Source organism: Daphnia pulicaria, chromosome 4, assembly GCF_021234035.1.
Source record: "Daphnia pulicaria isolate SC F1-1A chromosome 4, SC_F0-13Bv2, whole genome shotgun sequence".
Classification (NCBI taxonomy): domain Eukaryota; kingdom Metazoa; phylum Arthropoda; class Branchiopoda; order Diplostraca; family Daphniidae; genus Daphnia; species Daphnia pulicaria.
Genome location: NC_060916.1, coordinates 1,763,222 through 1,786,183, shown reverse-complemented (window position 1 = coordinate 1,786,183; position 22,962 = coordinate 1,763,222). Strand labels below are relative to the sequence as shown.

Sequence of the window (22,962 nt, the reverse complement as noted above, 5' to 3'; positions counted from 1 at the left end):
GTTTACGTTTGAATCGGTTTGAGCAACAAAACCATATAAACCACGAACGCGACAAATTGATAAATTGATTAAGAAGAATTTATTTCTTTTACATCGATGGACCTGCGGCACAGATGCAAGCTGTGAAATGAAATCATAGAGACGACAATCCATGCAACGTCAGCGAAATACCTAACATTAGCGTCACAATCATTTACGATATGATACATTTATGAGAAACAGAAAATGAGTGCTGTCGCATAACGGGAACAGAGTGGGACAGAAAAGTTCACAGCAATTATTGGGCACCCTTCAAAAATTAAAAATGAATTTATAACTGTACCATATGTCTTTCAATTTCAACTCATTCAGGAATGTGAATTATGACCATCTTCAAAAAATAAAGTAATAGTACCATTCCAAGAATGTGATCAAATAAACATTTCTTGAGAACTTATCCAAAATTGCAACATGAATTTGTTTTTCTAGCTGTTTTATAGAACATTTTTGATGCATCACTCAGTCCTTGAGATTTTGATACAAGGTCATCCAGTTTTTCACCCCTTTGCAATACAGCTTCAATTGTGTTATGCTATGACAATCAAACATGACTGGTTTAAAAAAAATTAAAACAGATTGAAACTTTAAGACTTAAATTACCAAAATAATCTTAGTCTCATCTAGTTCATCTTGAACTTTAGTTAGAGCATCTGCTTCTCTGGGATTTTGATATTTTGCCAAAGATGCTTCTAATCCAGAATAAGCTGCACAGGCAGCATTTCCTTCTATCCAAAGGGATGATTCCACCCGAGCAGCAAAATCATCAAGCACCTTTCGTAATTAAGAATATCTCATCATTTCAATTCAACCAACATACGTACAAGAAGCACTCACTTTGGTTAACAAGGTATGAGCAACCCTCTGTGGGTATTCATGATCTGCCGTCAAAACACAGCAGAGTCCATCTGCTCTCACATAAATGTGACACATATACTCTGCAATAAAGAAATAACATTTAATTTATAATGTACATTGAGTTTTATGATGACTCTTTGCATACATACCTCCTTGTTTCACCGATTGTCTGGACGCAGCACTTGTCCTTTCAGTCAAGATCTTGGCAGTGAAAGCCATAAATTCTTGAACGCTGCTTCGTTGAAAAAATCCAAAACTTGAGAGGTCGTAAGCCGCTCTAAGTAGCTGTGGTGACCCTTGCTCGCTGCGATGTAAAATCGCTAAAGAATACAGCTTCACCATTTTTCTAGATTTGACTAGTAAATATAAGATCCTCCAACAATCGTCTTACTGATAAGGGGAGAGGCCTTTGTTAATTAGTACTAAAGGTTCAAGTGGACGGCTTGAGTTTTTCCTCAGAAGCGGTTAAATCCGATCCGATAGAAGTCTGCAAAAAGTGACAACCAACAAGAGAAAAAGTTCAATAAAACAACGGGAATGGCCGAAGAACCCATTTGTTGCATCGGAATACACCGCCTCTAGCGGATAAACGTAAAATAAGCTGTTTCCCCGCGCTAATTTGGCGAATTATAGTTAATTGCAAGAAAGAAAACACTTTTTTAGGAGAATTACTAATAATTTGAGAAATAAAACATTTGGTTTCAATGTAAATTTCAATACAAAAAACACAAAATTTTACAAAAATCTTTGGGGCAAAATCAGACCAACAGAAGAGGCTTCATCGTCACTTTTTTAATAACATACTGACATTGCTAGCGCTAGTCGGACGACATACCTCTGTTCTGTTGTTTTTCGAAGAAAAAAATACCGAAAATGTCATCAAATCTTCAACTGTTATTAGAAATGGGATTTTCTGAACAGTTAGCGTAAGTTTTAATTCCAAATAATTGATACCTATTATATTTTTTTTAAATGGCAACTTAATATTTTGTTATATTTCTTTGAAATTTGAAAAGTGAAAAGGCTATTAAAGAAACTGGAGACCAAAATATTGAAGCTGCAATGGATTGGTTGATTGTGAACAGTGAGAAATTCAATCAACAAACTGACAACAATCAAGAAATGAAAGAGGAAGAACCAAATGCTGCTGCTCAACCTGAAGCATCAAATGCTGAAATGGCTGCTGTTACTGCCAAATCTATTAAATGTGATGAGTAAGTATGGAACTCAAGTCAACCATTGAATTTCTTACATATGTTTTTTAAAATTTCTTCTAGATGTAATAGACTATTTCGCACAAATGAAGAGGTAGAATTTCATGCTGCGAAAACCGGTCACAGCCAGTTTTCAGAATCTACTGATGAAAAGAAGCCTCTCACTGAAGAAGAAAAGAAGGAACAACTGAGGAAAGTGGAGGAGTTGATGAAGTTGAAGCGCAAAGAACGCGAAGAGAAAGAAAAGGCCGAACAACTGGAGCAAGAAAAAAGAAGAATACAGTCAGGCAAGGAGCTTCTCAATATAAAAAAGAAATTCGAAGAGGATGAAATAAGAAAGATTGCCGAAGAACGGAGGCGCGAGAAAGAAGAAGAGAAAAAAGCCAGACAGCGAGTGAAAGAACAAATTGAACAAGATAAATTGGCACGAAAACAGAAAGCCGGTGACGCAACCAATACGCCATATGTAGCTCCTCCAGTTCAGGCTCCGGCTCCGGCACCGACAACACCCAATCAGCCCAAGGACTATAAGGAGACGAAAATCCAAATAAGGTTATAAATCATTCTGGATGACGCAAGTCCCTCTTCCATAACTCTTTATTATTTCTTCCAGACTTCCAAATGGATCGACAATGACGCAAACATTTGGTGCTAAGGAGCAGCTAGCTTCAGTTCGTCTCTTCATTCAAATGAATAGGACCGATGTAAATGCCGGATTGCCGGAACCATTTCGGATTCAGACAAATTTTCCTAGAAAAGTATTTACCGAAGAAGAGTACGAGAAGCCACTCGATGTGCTAGGATTAGTTCCAAGTGCTGTTTTGATGGTATCAAAAGCATGAGAATTATAAAAGACTGAAAAACGAATTTTTTTATCTCATCTTGAGATTTAATTTGTATTTGTATCTGATAACAAAGTCGAGCGAGTGAAAGAGTGTGTTGGGGGAGAAAGAGGCGGGTTTCAGAAATAATTACACATAAGATTGTAAGAGTCACGAAGTTACTTAATTTTTTTTCTCATCTTTTGAAATTTGATGTTTGCACGATTTGATAGATACCTACACCTGTTTCTCATCACCTTCGAATGATTGTTTTATTATTCCTACTAACAAATCGCGTATCACCCGCCGTTCCATTAAGGTTATAGCGGTTTTTGTTATACCTGTCTAGGGCTCGTTATTACAACATAATGCTAAGTCAAAACAGTCCAAGGCACTTTGACAGGTTTCGTCTGACAAAATGTCTCACTTTCTCTCCCCCTCTTTGCCTTCTTTAAAACCAAAAAAAGCAAGCCGTGGGAAGAGAAAAGAAAAGAAATCGGAAGTGTCGACACAAAATCCACACCACGTGACTAAACCAGGTCTACTTCCTTTTGTTTCCTACAGTAATTTTTAGTTAACCTCTTTTGTTTTGTTTTTGCTTTTTTCCCTCTGTACATTGGAAGAAATCGTCAGGACGTAAACCTCCTCCTTCCTCCTCCCGCTCACGGCAGCATGATTAGCCTGAGCAGCGCACAACCACTTTTTCCTTCCGGGTGAATCTAGACTCAATTGTAACAAGTCCAGATCAATATGGGGATAGGGAAGAGGGAAAAAGGTGAAGAAATAAAAATCTCTACTACTTTAATGATGAATTTGTAAAGAGGGGAAAAATGAGGAGAGGGGGGGGGGAGTTTGGGATTGGAGGGGGTTTGGTATAGATGTGTCAAGTTTTAAGTCGAGGGTGCGCATGTTCACATCAATGGTCACCTATATAGGCATGGCCGAATGGAGGGCGCTCGGTGGAGGGATGATTGGAACGATGGATTGAACGGCGGCGGTGGTTGTGGAGCTATTGGATGATGACGGATTTAGAATTGGCGCCGTGCTACTGTGGTGGCGAGCCCGCTTGGCCTCTTCTTCGCTGATCCGCTGCTCGATGAGGTATTGTGCGGTGCTGATGGCATTTGGGGTTCCGCTGATGGTCACCCATCGGTTGCGCGTCCCCGGCGCATAAATCCCTTTTTTGGAGATTTGAATATTGGCCCCACTGAAATGCTGGATTTCCAGCAACGACTTGCCGCCCGGACCTAAAATGGCACCCACTATGTGCTCACCCACTTGCAACTCGGCCCTTTCAAATTTAAAAAACATCCCCTGGATTTAAAATGGAAATTTGTCAATGATCCTTCAAAGTAGACGTTTATACCTGGAGTTTTCAGAGCCTCTTGGTGACGTATTGATAGAGTCGCTGGTGCGATCTTGAGCAACCGGCGAATGGGGCGAGCCCAATCCAAACGAGTTATTATTCAAAGGCAGGGGAGTTTGGTAGCTGCCACGTCCTCGGAAAGGGTCGAAAGACGATTCGTTGTAGCGATGAGGTGACGAGCCGATCGGTCCAAATGGACCGGGTGAACTCGATGGAACACCGTGGCCACCGTCAGATGCCGACACGTTGTGATTAATCCAGCTGCCGGCAACGTTGGCCACGCTATCCACAGCCGAATTGCCATGAGTACTAAAGTTCATGCCAATCATGCCATAACTTGCCAAGGTGTTGATGGCTTGGCCAACCTCTGATAGGCTCTGTTCCGGGTACCCAGCGTTTCTTAGGGATGAACGAAGGTGATCCATGAGCTGGCTGAGCATGGCGGGGTTGGGTTGTGAAAGACCCACACCAATGTTGAGGTTAACGCTCATGTTGTTTAAGTAAGGTGAGGCTCCGTTGTTGCCGTTGTGGACAGGAGAGTATCCGCCTGAATTGCCGTTACCTCCGACACCCCCATTGCCTCCAACTCCGCCACCGCCATTATGAGCGTAAGGCGATCCGGTGGGGTTGAAGTTGGCTACAGGTCCCGTCACTTCCGCATAGCTGACGTTGAGGCAGGAACCGCTTTGAGGATCTTCGGCAATTTTCGAGAGAATCATGCAGCATGCCTTCCTATTGCAGTCTGAATCACCAATCACAGTGATGCACCTCTCTTGTAAAGCCTGGTCTTTGGCTTTTTGGGAAATTTGTATATAGGCTCCACTCTCTTCCTTAATTTGCTTGATGAAACTGCCTCCTTTACCGATGATCATTCCTGTCACACAGAGAAAAATCAAAGCTCAAACTTGCAAACTGTCCTCAATATTATAATGAAAGTGTCAAGGTGATCAGACCTGCTGTACTGTTGGGCACAAGAATCTTGACCTGTTTGTCTCTCTCAGCTGGAGTCTTGCTGTCAAAGTCCATGGCTGGCTTGGCATTGGGATCTGGCTTGTCTCTTATTTTCTCACAGATGAATGTTAGCATGGACATAACACTCTCTGTAGTCCCTTTAATTAAACAGACTCTCTCTGTTGTACCTGTAGGTAAAAGTATACATTAAGACATGAAATTTACAACTATATTAAAATGGTATGCTACCTGGATAGAAGTCATTCGCTTTTGACATTTTTATTCTGGCATTGACTTCCTTTTGGACTTGAGCAATAGTCTCACCACCTTTGCCAATTATTGCTCCAGCTGCCACACTTGGTACTAAGACTTTCAGATAAATGCTCCCATCTGAAATGAGATAACCAGCATGAAGTACAAATGAATCAACAGCCATGGTATTAGACTCCAAATAATCAGGATATAAGTCAGAGGGCGCAGGAATTTCACTGTTATATCACACTAAGAAAAGTACAGCTGATCAATCAGTCACTTATTGATGAACCTCAATAAATGACCTTGAGTCCAATGAACTCGTGTGCTTTCACTATTATATCAGCATGCAGGTGACAAAAGTGACTGTATCAGGCGACGACACTCGAACCAAATAACAAAAGCAGGAAAGATGATGAGGAAGACGAACGGCGACGTCAATAAATAATAAGGAAAAAGCTCGGCAATTCACCTCCGGTAAAATGAGATTTTTTCCTATCACTGAGATCCGAGTCTCCATCGAGGGGCCTTTTCCTCTCCGAGTGCTCGGGCGAATCATCATCGTCGAATTTGGGGCTTCGAATCGAATCCTCTCGCGATGTCCGCGTGTCTGATTCGGTCGAGGCCATATTTTTAAGAACTATTAACACCCGGCAACATACGAAGAGAAATAACTCAACACAGCTCCCATCACGAATCGGCTGATCAGCTGGAAGAATTTTTTTTCCACTTCTCTCACGGGGACGGAAACTTCAACGCTGTGTTTGCACAGTATTTTTTTCGAAATGTTCTTTAATCAATACGATAGTTGATTAAAATTTTATTTTTAAATATTTTTATCGAAGAAATTTATTTACATTTTGTATAGTTTAAAATTTTTGATGATCAAATTCGAAAAAGATCGTTTCACCTCGGAACTACAGTCAGCTGTTTTCAGCAACAAACACTACGCGGAACGCGGGTAATTAAAAGCGTCGGTCATTTGGTATGTCAAACTTGCTTTTTGATTTAGGATAAGTTATATCATTAAATTTGTAATTATATTTAGTTATTTGCTCTGGCTTCCACCTGACACCATGCCGACTTCCGATAAAGACAACGGAGAAGCGGGCCAATCGAAGAAAGCACGAGTAGATCATCAAACTATGCCAACTAGACAGGTATAGTTATTTGTAAACAACAGCTGTCAAATTTTGTTTTTTAATAGAAATCTTCTTGTATGCAGTATTTGGATCAAGCCGTAGTTCCCGTTGTCTTACAAGCAATGTCTGCTGTGGCTAAAGAAAGGTGAGATTAAGTTTTTACAACAAGAGCAGGAACTTACGATGTTGTCAGAATATGAGAATACCTACACATGTGATGTAAAGATGAATTATCTGTGTATTGAATTTTTTAATTTTTATTTTAGACCAGCAGACCCCCTAGAATTTATTGCAAATTATTTATTGAAGGAAGCAAAGAATCGATCAACCCAGACTTCTGAAACAGCCGCTCAGGCCATACCCTCAGCAAGCGCTTGAACATTGTGACAATCTCATTTCCATTTAAAAAAACTATTAATCTATGTAACTGCATTTTTATTTCAGCTGTTGACAGGAAAAATCTCAGTGTGCATTGGTATGTTTCATTTTTTTTAGGTGAATACAATTAAATCTTTACTAACTTAATGATCTCGATCAGTCTAAAGCTTCATTACTCCTTTCTTAAGGCTTTTTAGTTTTTACCATTTCCAAACTAGAAGAATTAAATGGTTGCAATACCAAAAGACAAGGATTTAGGTAAACAAACAGATCAGACTTGGGAAGAATTTGATCGGGTTTTAACTTCTTTAGATGTGCTTGAAGCTTGATTACCTCGACCTGAAAGAAGTGGACGATAATTCATTCGACTCGATTCATTCATCATGGGTAATTTACTTTTTTATGATTTTCCGAAAGCATGCAGCGAATAATTCATAATTTTTTTTAGGCAAATTTTGGCAGGCGCAAATTACTGCCAATTAAAGCGGCGTGAAGATGAGTTATCACAAGACATCTACTGATTGGGGAAACGACAGTCTGCTAGCCAGTGGAAAAACGAGAAGATAGCGTGAGTTTTTAAAATGCAAATGCAAACTTCTGGTATAGGGAATAACGATCCAACTTCCGACATCTGACAATTGAATTACATATTCAACCAACAGTTTGTGTGTGAAATCTCGGGCGTCGATGTGAAAGTGTGGTGGTGTGTACATAAGGAATGGTTAAATCCGCCTTTCGTCAAGTGGCAAAATCGCAATGGAGCATCTCAGTTAATTCCTTAAATTGGTATCGTTATTAGGCTGGTTGTAGAGACAGCAGTTCCTTTCCGAGTTAAATTGCCGGTGGTTGCTATTGTGTCAAATTAAATCTGAACAATTTTAGCGAGCGAAAATTACTTCGACTATGCGAAAACTCATTTAAAGTGAATCGGTTTAACGGCAACGCTATACTAAGCTAACAACAAATTAAAAAGAGCAAATATGACATTTCCTAGGGTGCGTTTTCAAGGGCATTTTCAAAAGTTGTGCTAAGGGCGGAGTTTCTTTAATCACAGATGTGCTTCCATTGGCTGGCGCCTTGAACAGTCTCATTTCTCCCAACGTACATGTCGTGTGATCAAGGGTTCCTAACCACGTATCCCAGCATTTTGTTTCAGAACAGCTGCACACATCTACACTTTCATCAATAGACCTCAGTTACATGGAATCTTCATCATGGTACGTCCTTCATTAGTGAATCTTCCCTAAATAAAACATTGGGAACTAACTCTTTTATATTTTCCAGAGACTCTACAATTTCCTCGTCTTCTTCACCGCCGCCTTATTGGCCATCATTTGCGCCTGTCACCTTTGGCTCGTCGTTCAAGATCGTCTCCATGGACATCAATTAATTTTTGATCATCGCAACGACGCAACTATTCAAGGGATAACCAAACACGCAGCTCGTGTTTCTCAGTGGAAAATAACTGAGCTAAGAGCGATCGACAGTCAGCGAATTTACATGCACGATACGACCGGCTACGGCGACTTGAACGCTCGCCAGTGCTGCTCTGTCGAATCGGCTGCCAAAAACAATCCCCACCGCGAAATTCAACTGTTTGTGTCCCGCAGAGAATTGAACGATGACCAGCAACAGAAATTACTGGACACTAACAGCAGTTTGACTCCTTGGCAGACTGTCCTGCAACACTACCCCAATGTCGAAGTGATTTCTTATGACGAGGCCGAATATTTCAACGACACGACACTGGAGCCTTGGTTCACGGAAGGCCAATGGCAGCAAAGTCGCCAGCCGGAGTTTTACCTCTCCGAATATGTGCGAGCCATGTCACTTTTCAGAGGCGGAGGACTCTATCTCGATCTGGACTCTGTTCTCTCGTTAAAACCTTTGACTGGATCCAAGTGGCAAAATTTTTTCGTCGTCAGACGTAACGATCGAGTCGAGTACGAAACCAGCACGTCCAACAAGGTCTTCCATTTGCTACACGGCCATCATTTGATCGACATGTTGATCCTGAAACTCGTTGAAGCCGGCGACGAGCTACAAGCGGAACCGTTCGCCACGGCCCTCGACGCCAGTCTCGAACGCATTTGTAATTTCAAAGATAACGGGCTGCTGGATCCTGGGAATAATCAGTGCGTCGACGTCCGATTGAGCGAAGAGCGGGACGTTTTCCTGCAGCCACTGGACACGTTGTTCTCTAAACGATCGTTTTCTCGGTTGAAAGAAAATGGCGTCGGAGGAGTGAACGAGCAGTCTGTGAAGCAGTTAATCAAAACAGTGGTCGATGCTCAAGAAGCCGTTTTGATGACGTGGGACTCGATAGCCACCATCCTCCATCGAAACAAAACCTTTTTTGAATCTCCCGGTTATATAAGCGTCACTGGGAAAACTTTGCTTTCAACGTTGATTGCTGAAAACTGTCCATTAACGGCAGCCCGCGAAACAAATTTTATTTAAATCTTTTTCTTTATCGAGAACTTATATGTATTGATTTAAGTGATTTGTAAATTTGTTTTCATCGATTTCAATTTAGTTTGTAATAGCTACTTAAATTTTAAGGAGTAAAATTGATTAATTTGTATTAAAATCGCGTCAATCTTTTTATTGCGTAATTGGAGTGTAATGTTCTACAGCCATAGGTTCAAGAAGAGGCTAGAGGGCAACAATTTTTCTAAAAATGTAACTTGAGCCAAGTATATCCGGGAGGCAATAGAACACACGATCGTCTTCATCACCTCCAATAAACAACCGGTGCATAAATTTGATGCCCGTAAGGCTATAGAACTAAGTTACTTTCTTTACAATCTTAACAACCGACAGTGTCTAGTGAGTTGAAGTAGTGTACAGTTTTATTTCCTAGCGGGAGACCGTTTGTCAATATTCATTTCGATATGCGGTTACACGTCAATAAATTATTCAACAGCGCTCGACTAGTGGCTCAATGGCGACTATTCAAGATCGCTCTAGTCTTGGTGGTGATTGGCGGCGTTTTCTACACAACGCAATCGACTCTTACAAGAAATAGTGTCGAGAGTTCAGTTTCTTCTTTAATTCCAGCATCAGCAGTCATGGATATCTTCTTTAATAACCAAGTAAGTCAACTTAAACCTTCGATTTTACGTGTTTGTTATTTGGTTGAAGTCTATACAGTTAGGTTGTGCATATTATTCTTGTCCGGCTGTATTTTTGAAGGTCGTTTTTGGGTTGTAGCTTGAGGAAATTTAAGCCACTGAATCCCAACTATATAATTAAAGAAATAAACTACTCTGTCTAAAAATGAATCTCGGGGTTGCATGCTGGACCTGTCATGTCAGAGAATAGAAGCCCGCAGGATATTTAAGACGGTGGAGAAATGATTTTCTAAACTATTAATTTGAATGCAGGATACCCCAGTGGAAGAAGAAATTGAAGAAGAAGAATTCCAAGAGGATGCCAATCGTTTGAAAATCATTTTGTACTGGAACGAATGGGATTCCGTCATGGGAAATCAGCCGCTAATCGACGGATTATGTCCAGTCACCTCCTGCATCTTCACGCCGGATCGATCGCTATTAAATCACAGCCACGTCGTTCTCTTTTTCGCCAATAATGAAACGAAACTTAACGACGCCTTGCCCGAATATCGACAGCCTCACCAGCGATTCGTCTTTGTGGCCCGACACGCCAGCATCGAATTGAATAGTTTAATATCCGCACTAACCGAAGACGATCGCATCCGGTACAACTTTTTCAACTGGACCATGACGTACCGTCGTGACTCGGATATTGTCTTCCGTGAATCCTTTGGAGCCATCAAAAATGCGCCGGAATTGATGGGTCGAGGGAGGAAAACTAAGAAAATGTTTTCACCGCTCCAGCTGATGAAGAGACCATCCGTCAGAGCGCGGGCCGTGTCCCGGATCGGATCCAAAAAGAAACTGGCGGCTTGGTTCCCGAAACAATGCCACACTTCCGTCCGTCGGGAGGAATACGCCCGCCAATTGGGCCAACACGTTCCGGTTGACGTTTACGGCCAGTGCGGCAATTTGTCGTGCGATTTTGAGTGCTACCAAAACAGTTTCAACACGATCCGGGCCGACTACAAATTTTATTTGGCGTTCGAGGAATTTTGGTGCGCCGATTACGTCACGCCGGAGTTTTACAAAGTGCTGGATTACGACACTGTGCCGATAGTTTTGGGTGGAGCCGATTACGAGGCTCTGGCGCCACCAAATTCCTTCATCAACGCGCTGGATTTCCCGTCGGCCGGAGCTTTGGGCCAGTACCTTTTGTTTCTGGACCGGAATCCGGAATTCTATTCGAAATATTTCGAATGGAAGAAAGACTACCAAGCGGTTCTCTCTCCCAAAAGTGGCTGGTGCGACTTGTGTCGAATGGCTCACGACGTCAGTTACAAGCCGAAAATTTACAAAGACATCAAAAACTGGTGGATTGACGAAGTGAAATGTCAGAACGATTCGACTGGAATTTTACCGCTCGTGAAAATGTGAACATAAATACATTATTCTATTCATTGTCTTATTTAAAATTGTATTTTCTTTAATTCAGTCGTTTTAAATCTCAAAAAAGGGAAAAACTTTATTGGTCCATTTTCGTTTAGGCCGTTTTGAAAAATGAAACTTAAAATTAGCCTAGGGGTTCAAGTTTCCCAATATTTAGGGGAAATGATTGACAGTCTTATTAAAGAAACACGAGATATTTTTTTAATGAGATTCACTCCCATTGACAGACTATTAAATACCGACAGAAGTGCATTACATGAAATGTCGGATAACCTTGGGATGACGTGGAATAGGATATTTACGGAAAATACTGGCACGGGGTTATGAAAACGAATTAACCTTTACTCTATTTTACCTGTCCCAACCTCCATTGAACGCCCCTTGTGGACTGATTCGGTTGTTTCTTACCTAAGAAAAAACCAAATAGACTCCAGTGCCTGTCCGGCTTTGTGCGGAGATCTACGGAGATCTATACACTGTTTGAAGTCTCCTGTTGTAATTCGTTAAAGTTTATTGCATTTCCATTGCAGGATCGACAATAGAAAAATTGTGTTTTACGTAATGATTTAGTTCTCTTTGTCCCAAGTGTAGAAAAATGGCGTTGTTACAGTCTTCCCCATTCAAAAAGCTTTTCTTTCAAACACAATTTTTGAGTGCAAAAATGGTTTTTAAACAGCAAAATTGTAGCTAATAGATCGATAAAGAAGGTAAATCCAGGACTTATTATCGGTAAACTTATTTGAAAATGTACATCAACAAAGTGCTAGGTAGATTATTTTAAAAGACACTTTTCAGGTGTTTTAGCTTTTTTGCTTCCGTGGCACTTTCCATCTTGGCTCACAATACTTTTTCGTTAGTACCGCATTAGCGTGGCAGTTAACGTTCCACTAGAAGACTGACATAAGGGAATTTTGAAGTAGTCCATTCAAGTTGTATCCTTTTCCCTCTTTCCCTCATCCCTCTAACTTTTCTAAGTAATCGCAGTTAAAAGTCGTGTTTAGTATTAGCTCATAGTTTTTCATCGTTGCGTGATCGAAGAGGTTGATTATTTGTGCCAGGATGGGCTCTAGAAGCATCCTGGAACGTGGCGCAATGAGAAAAAATGCGTTGATCAAACTAAACTTTGTTACTTTTATCATCTTTGTAACTGCGTGCCTCCTCTTGTTAATGTATCATCAAAACGTCGACAAGAAATCAAATGTTTTTACTTATCCCAGTCGTGTGTTTCACACCGACGATTCTCAGGTTTGCTCTTTAATTCTAATAAAATGATTAGCTGATTATTTAAATCATCTGAATTTTTGCTGCAGGATTTAAAAGAGGATCGTTACGATTACGGTGATCTGACACCAGTTGTAAATTCATCAGAAAAACCGCCACTGAAAATAATTTTACTGTGGAACGCAATGACTCCCGAGCTGTCCAACAATCCGTTCATCACGTTCAACTGTCCCGTCACTTCCTGCCTCTTCACGGCCGACATGTCGCTCCTCCGGCAAAGTGAAGTCGTCCTCCTCCGCATCGACACGTTGGAAGACATGCCGTTGAACCGCCAACCGCATCAGCGTTTCGTTTTCCTTCACATCGAATCGCCAATCAGCACCAAATTGTCCATCATGGACAACCCCCGTTTTAGGTACAACTATTTCAACTGGACGATGACCTACAGGCGTGACTCGGACGTCTTTCTCCGGGATTATTACGGATCTGTCGTTAACAAGTATAATCATATTATTTCAATTAAATTCTTTCTCTTTTAAATTTAATCGTCGACAACCGACAGGACGAAAATTGAAAACGAATCTGACGAGGATGCGGAACTGGCCGCAATTATCCGAGGGAAAAGCAAATTGGTTACTTGGTTCGTGAGCCACTGTTCCACTCAAATCCGGAGAGAAGAGTACGCCCGCCAGCTGGGCCAGTATGTCCCCGTCGACATATTTGGCAACTGCTCGAGTGAATGCCCGTACGATTGCTATGCCATGTTGCGCGCCGAATACAAGTTCTACCTGGCCTTCGAAAATTCTTGGTGTCCCGATTACGTCACGGAGAAATTCACCCGGCCCTTGTTTCACGACGCCGTCCCGATCGTCCTCGGCGGCGCCGATTACAGTCATTTCGGGCCGCCTCATTCTTACATCAACGCCAGAGATTTCGCATCTCCCAAAGCCTTGGCCGATTATCTAATCTTGTTGAACAATTCCGACACGCTGTACGCCAGTTATTTTGACTGGAAAAAAGATTTCCGAGTCGTCAAGACTGACATGTCGGGTTGGTGTGACTTGTGCCAATTGGCTCACAACGAGAGTCTACCGTCCAAAGTTTATCCGGATATTAAACGGTGGTGGATGTTGGACGAATCGGAATGCGAGTATAATTCAACCAAATATTTTTGAAGAATTTGTTGTTGATATTTGTAAAGGGAGCGTGTTGGAAACTTTTTTGTAATCATTAAATACATTTCGTTTCAGAAAAATTGCGAAGAGAGATTAACCTCTCCACAGTAAAATAAATTAAATATTAAAATGTGATATGTATTTTTAAATTCATTCAAATTTAATAATTCTACTCACATAAGTTGAAAAAACGCATAAGTTAAAACTGTAAAGATGGGAACACTGTATTTTACTACTTTAATTTTTCGAACATAATGCCGAAATTTCAAAAAAATTAATTAAAAATGGAAACAGTTGCTGTTGCTACTACTAGATGGCTTGTTGCTTTGCAGACGACGAGACATTTTGTTTAAGCTGTTTTTCAGTGTGTGTTGTGTGGTCGTTTTGGTAAAAGAAAGAAGAATAGAAACTTATCACTGTTTTATGGAATATTTGTTATTTAGACTGGGTCACTGGGAAAAGTTGAGAGGAGTCAGAGGACGGAGACAAACAGTCATTTTATTGTTCATGGTTAAAATTTTATTGATTTTTTGGCACAATGTTCATCAACAAATTTTTGAGTGTTGGATGTTAATGAGGAAACGGATGGCTTATAACAGCAACCATTGCCTTTAATTCCTAATCATAATCTAGCAAATGTCTGAATGCTGCTCCTACACGCAGCCTAGCATAGTATAAAGATGTAGTGTGAATTAACTATATATCTCTTAGAGGGTTATCTCTCGGAGGGTAGTCTAGAACTTTTTGAAAAACTGAGTAGGTTGATCAGCTTGATGATGGCCAGTCATAAAACACTCTGGGCCCAGGTGAATAAGATTCCGATGGATCACTTCCGTAATTGCATTTTCATTACCTGCAGATTTATCCCCTGCTTCTTGCTTTTCTTGTAAACATATTCCTTTATTAGGAAACTAAAAATTTCCATTTGTCCACAATCCGTCACAATCTCTCGTGCCGGTCATTTACAGCGGTAGCACTCGAGTACAACGGTCAAATAAGTCAATCCCACGTCTTACAGTGATAATCGATCTGGCTTATTGCTTTATACCTTGAACTTTTTATCTCGAGTTGTTTTCTGCTTCTGTTTTCTGCAGTGTAGATGTGTGAGTAAGAGTTAGACATGCATAGTTAATTAGTTATATTATACCGAAAGGTTACCGGTAGCAGGAATCGAAATCGGGACCTTTCTTATCATCATAAGATTCCATAACCATTTTAGCATGATCATACCATCCCATAATTGTACATCCGGAAGCTTAGAGTGTTTTTACTGTGTTCTAATCTTACCTATTTGGCATGGTTCTACTTATTGGTACAACTTCTACTGTCACGCTGGAGTCTCGTGTTTGAATTCAGTTTTGGACGTAAGAATAAAATTTTTCAGAGAGTAGGAATGTGTCATGTATTGCAGTTATACGTAATATCTTAGCAACCTATTGTCCTGGTATTGTGAATGGTCTCATGTTAACTTATTGTTGCATTTTTCCAAGTGGCAAAATATAGCTGTAGTCATGGTTGAACGACTTATAATATTCGACATGCAAGGATCCTGCGCTAAATGATCCGCAAATTTCGTTACTTTTCATCATATGTTGAGCGATGCTGATTCGGGTAACGACTTCTGCTCAGAAAAAGTTTATTAATTCAATTCTATTCATTTTATACCGAAGCGGGAGGTGATCGAATCGTTGAATGGAAAAAGCGTCAATCGACAAAGAATTTCCTGTCATGGTAATTTCTAATTTGCCTGTTTGTTTTTTCTCGATTATAGGAAATTTTAGATTTTATACGGCAATGCACGAATCAAATTATTAACATATTATTGTTTGACTAGGAAACTTGATTATGGGAGTATCTTGAAAATTATAGTATGGAAGTGGATAGGATAAAGTCATCAAGAAAATGAATTAACGGAAATTTAGTTTCAAGAGAGGGACGAGATCCGAAAGGATCCTCAATCCAACTTGTATTGTTATTGGCTGCAGTTGAGGCACTGTTGCTATGAGGTACGTGCGTCACTCTGGCTTCTGTGCAACATATGTGTTCGATTAGATCATCAACAGTTTTTTTTTTTTTTTTATTTCGATTCAGTTTATCTAGCTTCTTCCAAAAAAACACAAAGCGCCTATGCGTGCTTATACAGTAAACTGTGCGTGCGATACAGATCTCCGATGGAATCTTCATCAACTTGCGTGTTGAAAACACCTGCGCTTGTTATTGAAGGGGAGCATACAAAGTTTCGTTTCCCATCGTTTTCTGTTTCCAACCAGATCTTTTGTTGCATATAACAAACTGGGCACACAGAGTATCTGCATTTCGTTTAGTCCCCAAGTTATTTTTCAAATGGTGTTGTTGTTGCATTATAGCAAGTGTTCATAAAAGCTGCTCAGCGTCATAGCTGGTTAGTCTCAATGCACCCTTCTGTTTTTTTAAACGAACGTTTCCTATCGCAGCAATCTTCATCGCATGTTTACAGAGAACCTGCGCCATATCCCTGTCACAATTTATAAAGAAACGGTTCAATAATCCCAAAACGAAACGATATGTGCAGTGTTGACAACGGGTGACAATATTTAAAAAAAAAAAAAAAACTGGTTATACCTAACCATATCATCAGAACAACTTGAGAAAATTTCGTATAAAAAAGCTCGTTTTATTAACGTGATCATCAGTTGAGAGCCATCGCTATTACTTGACACTCGTCCCTCTCAGCAATATACGTCGTCCACGATGCGCTTCACTTTATCGGTAATAGAAATTTAAATATTTTTTGTTTTATCTTCGTGAGTACATTGTAGATCATAAGATATGCCGTTCAAACAATCGTTGTGTTTTTGTTTAAATTTAATAGGCCCTCAGTTTGTTTGTTCTTGTTGGGTTCGTGCATTCCAATTCACTTCCAAACCTATTTCAACGTAACAGTGGTAAGTCTTTTTAATATGATAAGTTTTATGTACTTTTCAATTGTTATTTCGAGTAATTAAAAATGCGTTGTGATGAAATTAATTGATTTTGGTTTCGAGAAGCTGATCAGCCGACCATTTCAATCGTCGGTGGAGTCCCGGCGGCCGCTGGTGAATTTCCTTATTTGGTAACTCAATTTAATTTTAATCCATTTTAATAGTTTAATGAATCTCAGTTCTCAGTTTAAGACTTGGTTCTTCACATTCAAATTGTTTGTTTGTTTTTGTGTGTGTTTTTTTACAGACTGTTTTGAGCTTGGGCCAAAACCTTTGTGGTGGATCCCTGATTGGACAGTCCCACATCCTGACTGCGGCTCATTGCGTTCAAAGGTAAAATATATACTTTAAGGCTTTATTGTAATCAGTACAATTTATAATTTTACAATTATTTTTGTGGGACCAGTTTTACTGCCGCTGACGTGAGCACATTCTTTGCGGACATCAACACGTTGTCAATCAACGGCGGCGGAACTGGCTCTGTCTTTAGAGGAGTGAAGAAATTCATCATTCATCCCTCATACAATACCAACACACAAGTAAGGAGCCCTATTAGCGGCTACCATTTGCATTGCTTTTAGATTAGAGCATTTATCAGTTGAACTAAACTCCCTTCTGCCCACCCTGCGTAACATGTAACTATGCGAATAAATTATTACAGAATAACGATATCGCTATGCTGATATTGGATTCGCCAGTTACAACTGTCAATTTTGTTGCGCTACCATCCGATAATGCAACAACTCTTGCTCCCACCACTATAAAAACAACGACGACTTCTAGACCCACAACAACGACTTCTAGACGCACAACGACTTCTAGACCCACGACAACGACTTCTAGACTCACAACAACAATTTCTAGACGCACAACGACTTCTAGACCCACAACAACCACTTCTAGACGCACAACAACGACTTCCAAACCCACAACAACAACTTCTAGACGCACAACAACGACTTCTAGACCCACAACAACGACTAGACCCACAACAACGACTTCTAGACGCACAACAACAACTTCTAGACCCACAACAACGACTTCTAGACGCACAACAACGACTCCTAAGCCAACCACAGCCAAATCTGTGACGTCGGCCAAAGCAACGGTATCCACCACCAAAAAACCTGCACTTCTAAGAGCTTTCAGTACTTATTCGAACCAGTTGGCCACCGTTGCCGGATGGGGAACAACATCTTCAGGTAAATATTGTTTAGGTTATTGAAATATGTTTGACGTGTCTGATCGTGATTACGTTGGAATCAAAAGGAGGTAGCGTTTCGAGCGTACTGCTGAAAGCAAACGTCACTATTCAAGACAATACAGTTTGCGCTTCGCAATACGGAAATTTTGTTGGCGCTAACATGCTGTGCGCCTCTGCTCCTGGTAAAGATACCTGCCAGGTAAATAATCAATTTTTCCAAGAAAATTTACGTTTTCCCTCCTTTGTTTTATAAGTAAATTTCCATTCTGAATGATTATCCTGAAGGGTGACAGTGGTGGCCCGATCCTTGTTAACGGAGTCCAAGTTGGCATCACCTCCTTCGGCAATGGCTGTGCTGATCCTAAATATGCCGGTGTCTACACCAGAGTCTCGACTTACCTTGGCTGGATTCAGACCACCATGTCCAATAATCCATAAAAATAATTGGCTATTGACACTGTCATTATATTGGTTTTAGACAACTGAACGGTTAACCAATCCAACTATCGGTCCATCGGTTACCAAAATGTTAATGGATTTCATATGTTACTGGATTTTTTATTACTGCCTGGGAATAAAATAAAGCATAATACATTTTATTGGTCAAATAATAACGTTTTGTTTTAAAAATGTATTTCTTTATCTTAGTTCCCTCCTTCCTTTATTGTGTTGCCATTCTATCCTTTTTAAAAGTGTTGTGATTCAACAGCTTTTTTATGCATTTTCTAAAAAAGCAACAAACAGACCATCTTCGTCCGAGCGCATACGAATTGAAGTATCTATCCCGACGTCACGACTAAGCACGTTCAAGGTTCCATTGCATTCTCAAGAGTAACTTGACGGCTTAGATATTCCTATTAGCTAGACCTAATTGTAAGAATGTCTCGTTTTTCTATCGTTCTCCAATAGTTGAGCGCGTTCGCTGTGCAAGTTCGGTACGGTGTGATGGGTGTGATCGTCATCATAGATTTTGTCTAAAAAATAGAGTAGTTTATATGTCATTCGCTAGATCACTAGAACTTTCAAGTGAAAAATGTACACCAGATCAGTGATCTTTCGAAGCCCGCTCTCCATCAATGGGCCTTAAACCTTATTGTCCATTTTAAAATTATAAAACAGTTCAACCCAATTTCTTTTATATGTATTTTTATATGCTCGACTTTATCCCATTCTATTCAAATCAGATATTTAAACAATATAATAAATGAATAACCAATATAGAAATGTTGGATTGTATGCAGTTTATTTTTATGAGGAAGAGATTGGAAGAAAAAACTGTTTTTAAAGTTTAGAAGTAAAAAGGACCAACGGAACAGCCATTGAATAACAAAATTATCAAGAACATATAATTTAATTAAGAAAACAAATTATCCGCCAACTTTCCGACACTAAAGTGATGAGAATCAATTTAGTCTTTTTAATCTGGGTTTCAAAATGATCGACCGTAGTACATATCCGTGTCGTATTAGCTGGTACCAAAGTGCATGGCGTTTTAGTTTTTCATGTAGGTGTCAATCCAGTTCCTGAAAAAAGCCACACTGGAGTAACCTCCAGGATATTCTGGATCTGCACAGCCTTCGTAGCGAATAGAAAATACGAATATTAATGTTTTTGAAAAACGATATTGACCCCAACTTATGTAAACTAGAGCGCAAGGGGGAAAAATCACGAGAACCTCGACGAGAACATTTCACTGTTGATGTAATAAATAGCCTACCGAATCCAAAGCTGACAATGCCGGCCTGTTTCCAAGATCCGTTTGGGTTTTGAACGACAGCTGGCCCACCACCGTCGTACTAAAAAAAAACACACAATTTGGCTAATTAGAATATTATGGGAAATGTGCTCCAGTTTTGCAATTTACGTGTGTGGTAAGTAACACGTACACAAATTACGTGTGCTTCTAATTTTTGTTAAGTTAAGATTAAGTTTTCAAATGTCTTCTTACTTGACACGAGTCTTTTCCATCAGCTGCTGCACAGAAGTGTTGGGGCCTGATAAAGTTTTCATATGGAATATTACAGGCAGCGTTAGAAATAACTTTGACAGTTGCCTGTTGCAGAGTATTGGACGCGTCTCCACCTACAAGGAAATTGAATGGATGTGAACCGCTATTATTAATGCACCGTAGAAATGTGAAATACTAGCGACAAAAAGTGAAGATTTTTTTTGTCGCGCTTCATTATGAAGTTTGAATATCAACTAATGATCTTAATTAATACCCGATGCTAAAGTTCCCCATCCCATGATGGCAGCATCTAGGCCGAGAAATGGATTAACGGCGTTATTGAATGGTGGCAAACAAACGGGTGAAATGGCAGCCGAGTAAACGATGGGTGGGGTTACCGTCAAGACGGCAACGTTATTAACCTGCAACATACCAACGTAAAGTCAATAAGCAAACGTCACAACAACAAAAAATACATTTACTTGAGTTGTAGTAAACAGTAAATCGAAATAAGGGAATCAATTTGAACATTAAAACTCGCTCGTTAAGACTCGCAATAGCCTACTCACCATTGTATTTGTATTGAAAGCAATGTGGTAGACAACGCGACTAACTCTCCTCGTCATCTGTGCGTCGCTGAACGTGTTATCGAGAATTCCCTGGACGTGCATGCCAAGGCTCACAGTCATTGTCGAAATGTCGAACGCCGATAGTCTGAAATAGTTGAAACAAACGAGTTAAAATCAGTCAACCAATCGATTTGATCTGTCTTCAATTCAAATGTCTTACTCGTTCACGCAACTAGCAGCTGTAAGGATTCTCGTCGGGGAAATGATCGATCCTCCGCAAAACACACCTGTAGATCCTGCTTTCCTCAGACCCACCTGGATTATGAATCAACAACAAACAGCTTAACCATCGTCGCTACGTTGTGCATGATTGAAATGTTCATAAACTTACAATAAACGGCCAAGAATTTGGTGTGGCTTCGGATCCACCGACAATCCTGACATCTGGGAAGGAACGTTGAGGTGGTGAAGCAGGTCCCTTACCACAGGCAATATTCTGCTGCCTGGATTCAGGGGAAGTTGCTGTAACATCATCGGCATCAGAGAAGCTGCTGGCCGGCTTGTAGAGAGGATAAGGCCAGAACTGAAAATTTGGGTACGGCTGATGGGACAAGAGACCAGTGTACGGATTGACTGCGTACATCATCGGGTTCGGTGGAGGATTGCCGAAATTGCGAATTGCATAGTTGCTGGGTCCCACACCGTCAACTGCACATAATTTGCATAACAGGTTCATTAAGCAACAAATTGAAAAATTTAACGAAGAAATAATTGTATACGAATTTTAACTTAAATAGTCGAACCTTCAATGACGACGGCATCGTTCGTTTGATAAATGCGGGTGCTGGCCGGACAGACGGCGAATAGAAGAAAATGAAGAGCAGCAAAGAAGAAACCTGCTAGATGTTGGAGTCGTGACATTCTCATCACCTTAAAGTTTGAAGGCGTCTGAATTTTTCTTCTCGAGTCTCGTTCCTTTTATTCCGGGATCGCAAATATTGAGAAAACGCCTTAAAATCTCCTCCTAAGAGAATATGGGCACTAACGTTGTTGAATTCTTTCTAATTTTGCCATATATTTCTTGTTTTACCCAAAGGTTTATTTTTTGGTTGCCACATTTGGTTCCTTATTTAAATCTTCCGTTTTGATCTGAACTTTAAAAAATATGAATTTAGACGTGAAAATTAAGATGACGACGTAACTAGGCAGGTGTTGAATACTTTTTTTTTCAGCCATCCCCGAGAAGGGGATAGATGAACGGTTAAACAACGTGAATGCGCCTCAAGAATCGACATTGATAATAACAGTTTGCAGAAGCTATAAAAGCAAAGGAGTGTTATTTCATTTTTCAATAATATCAGACCACATTCCCAGACAGAAGAAAATATCTGATTGAACTTTACCTTATTTGTGCAATGAACTGCCAGGATCAACCTTGAAGGTTTTACATAAAATCATCTGCAAATGAAAAAAAAAAATGGGTAAACCAGTTTCAACTTTATACCTGACCGACGACTCAATACGTGTAGTGCATCAACCCCCCCCCCCCCCCTCCCAAAAAAAAAAAACAAACAAACAAACAAACAAACAAACAAAAAAACAACAACAACAACAACAACGAAACAATGTTTAGATGAAAGTCTAAACCGGTTCACGTTGCGATGCTAAATTCACCACGATCGAAACAGCAGAAGTCAAACCCCCCAAAAAAGTCGATTCTCGATTAAATTTTACAGGCGAAGCTCACTTCGTTACGCGACACACTCACCGAGTGTAGCAATACAGAAAAGTTTCCTCTATTGTCGTCGGTGTCACTATCCCCTCTGCCAGAGGTGAGTCGATTGGCATTGAATGTTTCGTTTACTTTTGTTTGTCCCTTAAGTCAAAGCGGATGGAACCGGCGACTCGGCCGGTGGAATATTCAAATTGCAGACTCGCGAATTGTCTTTAGGAAGGTGTGGAATAACACATCAGCCGTGCTGCAGAAGTAAACATTTTTAGAATAAAGTCGTGAATAAAATTAGAGATTTTTTTTTTTTTTTTTTTAATTAAGGATCTCTTTTAAATATGATTGAGTGAAACCAATTTAGACTGCAATTCTTTGAATTGCACTGGACTGGCTTGATCAGAAATAATTCCAGTGTCGACGAATGTTGCTGGTACTATATACGAGTTGCGCGACTGCAGGATTGCAACGCAGATGTATAGTGTGCGGATGCAGTTTCCGTAACAGAGGACAAACGGGTTTTCTATCCATTTTATTCACCTCAATGGTCAGAAAAATTTTCCTTAGGGCCAGGAAGGTCAACTGGACTAGACTTTGTCTTCTGGACGGTACATAATTTAGTTGAGACAATTTACC

The 22,962-nt window shown here is 40.2% G+C and overlaps 9 protein-coding genes and 1 pseudogene across 10 annotated transcripts in view; 5 read left to right on the top strand and 5 right to left on the bottom strand.

Annotated features, from left to right (window-relative positions):
• Positions 1-22,962, bottom strand: part of LOC124336054 — a 570,649-nt pseudogene that overhangs the window by 20,660 nt on the left and 527,027 nt on the right.
• LOC124336181 overlaps positions 1-22,962 on the bottom strand; it is a 455,543-nt gene that overhangs the window by 241,874 nt on the left and 190,707 nt on the right. The gene's annotated exons all lie outside the window — the stretch shown is intronic.
• Positions 1-22,962, top strand: part of LOC124336700 — a 580,524-nt gene that overhangs the window by 464,281 nt on the left and 93,281 nt on the right. The window lies entirely within an intron of this gene.
• Positions 61-1,443, bottom strand: LOC124336477 (synaptobrevin homolog YKT6-like). The gene is made up of 4 exons (XM_046790305.1): positions 1,044-1,443; positions 874-974; positions 640-810; positions 61-571 (listed from the first exon to the last, which is right to left on the bottom strand). Exons 1-4 carry the CDS (start codon positions 1,234-1,236, stop codon positions 434-436), a joined length of 603 nt encoding a protein of 200 aa, XP_046646261.1. The 5' UTR covers positions 1,237-1,443; the 3' UTR covers positions 61-433.
• On the top strand, positions 1,606-3,103 carry LOC124336337 (UBX domain-containing protein 1-B-like). Its single transcript, XM_046790106.1, has 4 exons — positions 1,606-1,820; positions 1,911-2,108; positions 2,172-2,660; positions 2,722-3,103. Exons 1-4 carry the CDS (start codon positions 1,768-1,770, stop codon positions 2,948-2,950), a joined length of 969 nt encoding a protein of 322 aa, XP_046646062.1. The 5' UTR covers positions 1,606-1,767; the 3' UTR covers positions 2,951-3,103.
• Positions 3,512-6,230, bottom strand: LOC124336155 (RNA-binding protein Pasilla-like). Its single transcript, XM_046789846.1, has 5 exons — positions 5,971-6,230; positions 5,496-5,636; positions 5,249-5,434; positions 4,296-5,169; positions 3,512-4,220 (listed from the first exon to the last, which is right to left on the bottom strand). The coding sequence occupies exons 1-5, from the start codon at positions 6,125-6,127 to the stop codon at positions 3,857-3,859; spliced, it is 1,722 nt and encodes a 573-aa protein (XP_046645802.1). The 5' UTR covers positions 6,128-6,230; the 3' UTR covers positions 3,512-3,856.
• LOC124336232 (alpha-(1,3)-fucosyltransferase C-like) lies at positions 6,375-11,553 on the top strand. 2 transcript variants are annotated; one of them, XM_046789958.1, is made up of 9 exons: positions 6,375-6,483; positions 6,547-6,658; positions 6,724-6,785; positions 6,907-7,135; positions 7,207-7,276; positions 7,343-7,405; positions 7,467-8,235; positions 8,303-10,113; positions 10,405-11,553. In XM_046789958.1, the coding sequence occupies exons 8-9, from the start codon at positions 9,913-9,915 to the stop codon at positions 11,509-11,511; spliced, it is 1,308 nt and encodes a 435-aa protein (XP_046645914.1). In that variant the 5' UTR covers positions 6,375-6,483; positions 6,547-6,658; positions 6,724-6,785; positions 6,907-7,135; positions 7,207-7,276; positions 7,343-7,405; positions 7,467-8,235; positions 8,303-9,912; the 3' UTR covers positions 11,512-11,553. The 2 variants fall into 2 exon arrangements, with proteins under 2 accessions (XP_046645914.1, XP_046645912.1); XM_046789956.1 differs by having other exon boundaries at positions 7,207-7,405.
• LOC124336267 (alpha-(1,3)-fucosyltransferase C-like) lies at positions 11,910-13,999 on the top strand. The gene is made up of 3 exons (XM_046790004.1): positions 11,910-12,768; positions 12,834-13,243; positions 13,307-13,999. Exons 1-3 carry the CDS (start codon positions 12,583-12,585, stop codon positions 13,917-13,919), a joined length of 1,209 nt encoding a protein of 402 aa, XP_046645960.1. The 5' UTR covers positions 11,910-12,582; the 3' UTR covers positions 13,920-13,999.
• On the top strand, positions 16,464-18,694 carry LOC124336443 (trypsin Blo t 3-like). Its single transcript, XM_046790251.1, has 10 exons — positions 16,464-16,482; positions 16,592-16,667; positions 16,771-16,843; positions 16,946-17,010; positions 17,127-17,212; positions 17,286-17,418; positions 17,541-17,661; positions 17,783-18,081; positions 18,149-18,282; positions 18,369-18,694. The coding sequence occupies exons 2-8, from the start codon at positions 16,650-16,652 to the stop codon at positions 17,968-17,970; spliced, it is 684 nt and encodes a 227-aa protein (XP_046646207.1). The 5' UTR covers positions 16,464-16,482; positions 16,592-16,649; the 3' UTR covers positions 17,971-18,081; positions 18,149-18,282; positions 18,369-18,694.
• Positions 19,525-21,683, bottom strand: LOC124336288 (trypsin alpha-like). Its single transcript, XM_046790038.1, has 8 exons — positions 21,404-21,683; positions 20,992-21,308; positions 20,821-20,915; positions 20,601-20,745; positions 20,306-20,453; positions 20,032-20,165; positions 19,801-19,879; positions 19,525-19,658 (listed from the first exon to the last, which is right to left on the bottom strand). The coding sequence occupies exons 1-8, from the start codon at positions 21,525-21,527 to the stop codon at positions 19,576-19,578; spliced, it is 1,125 nt and encodes a 374-aa protein (XP_046645994.1). The 5' UTR covers positions 21,528-21,683; the 3' UTR covers positions 19,525-19,575.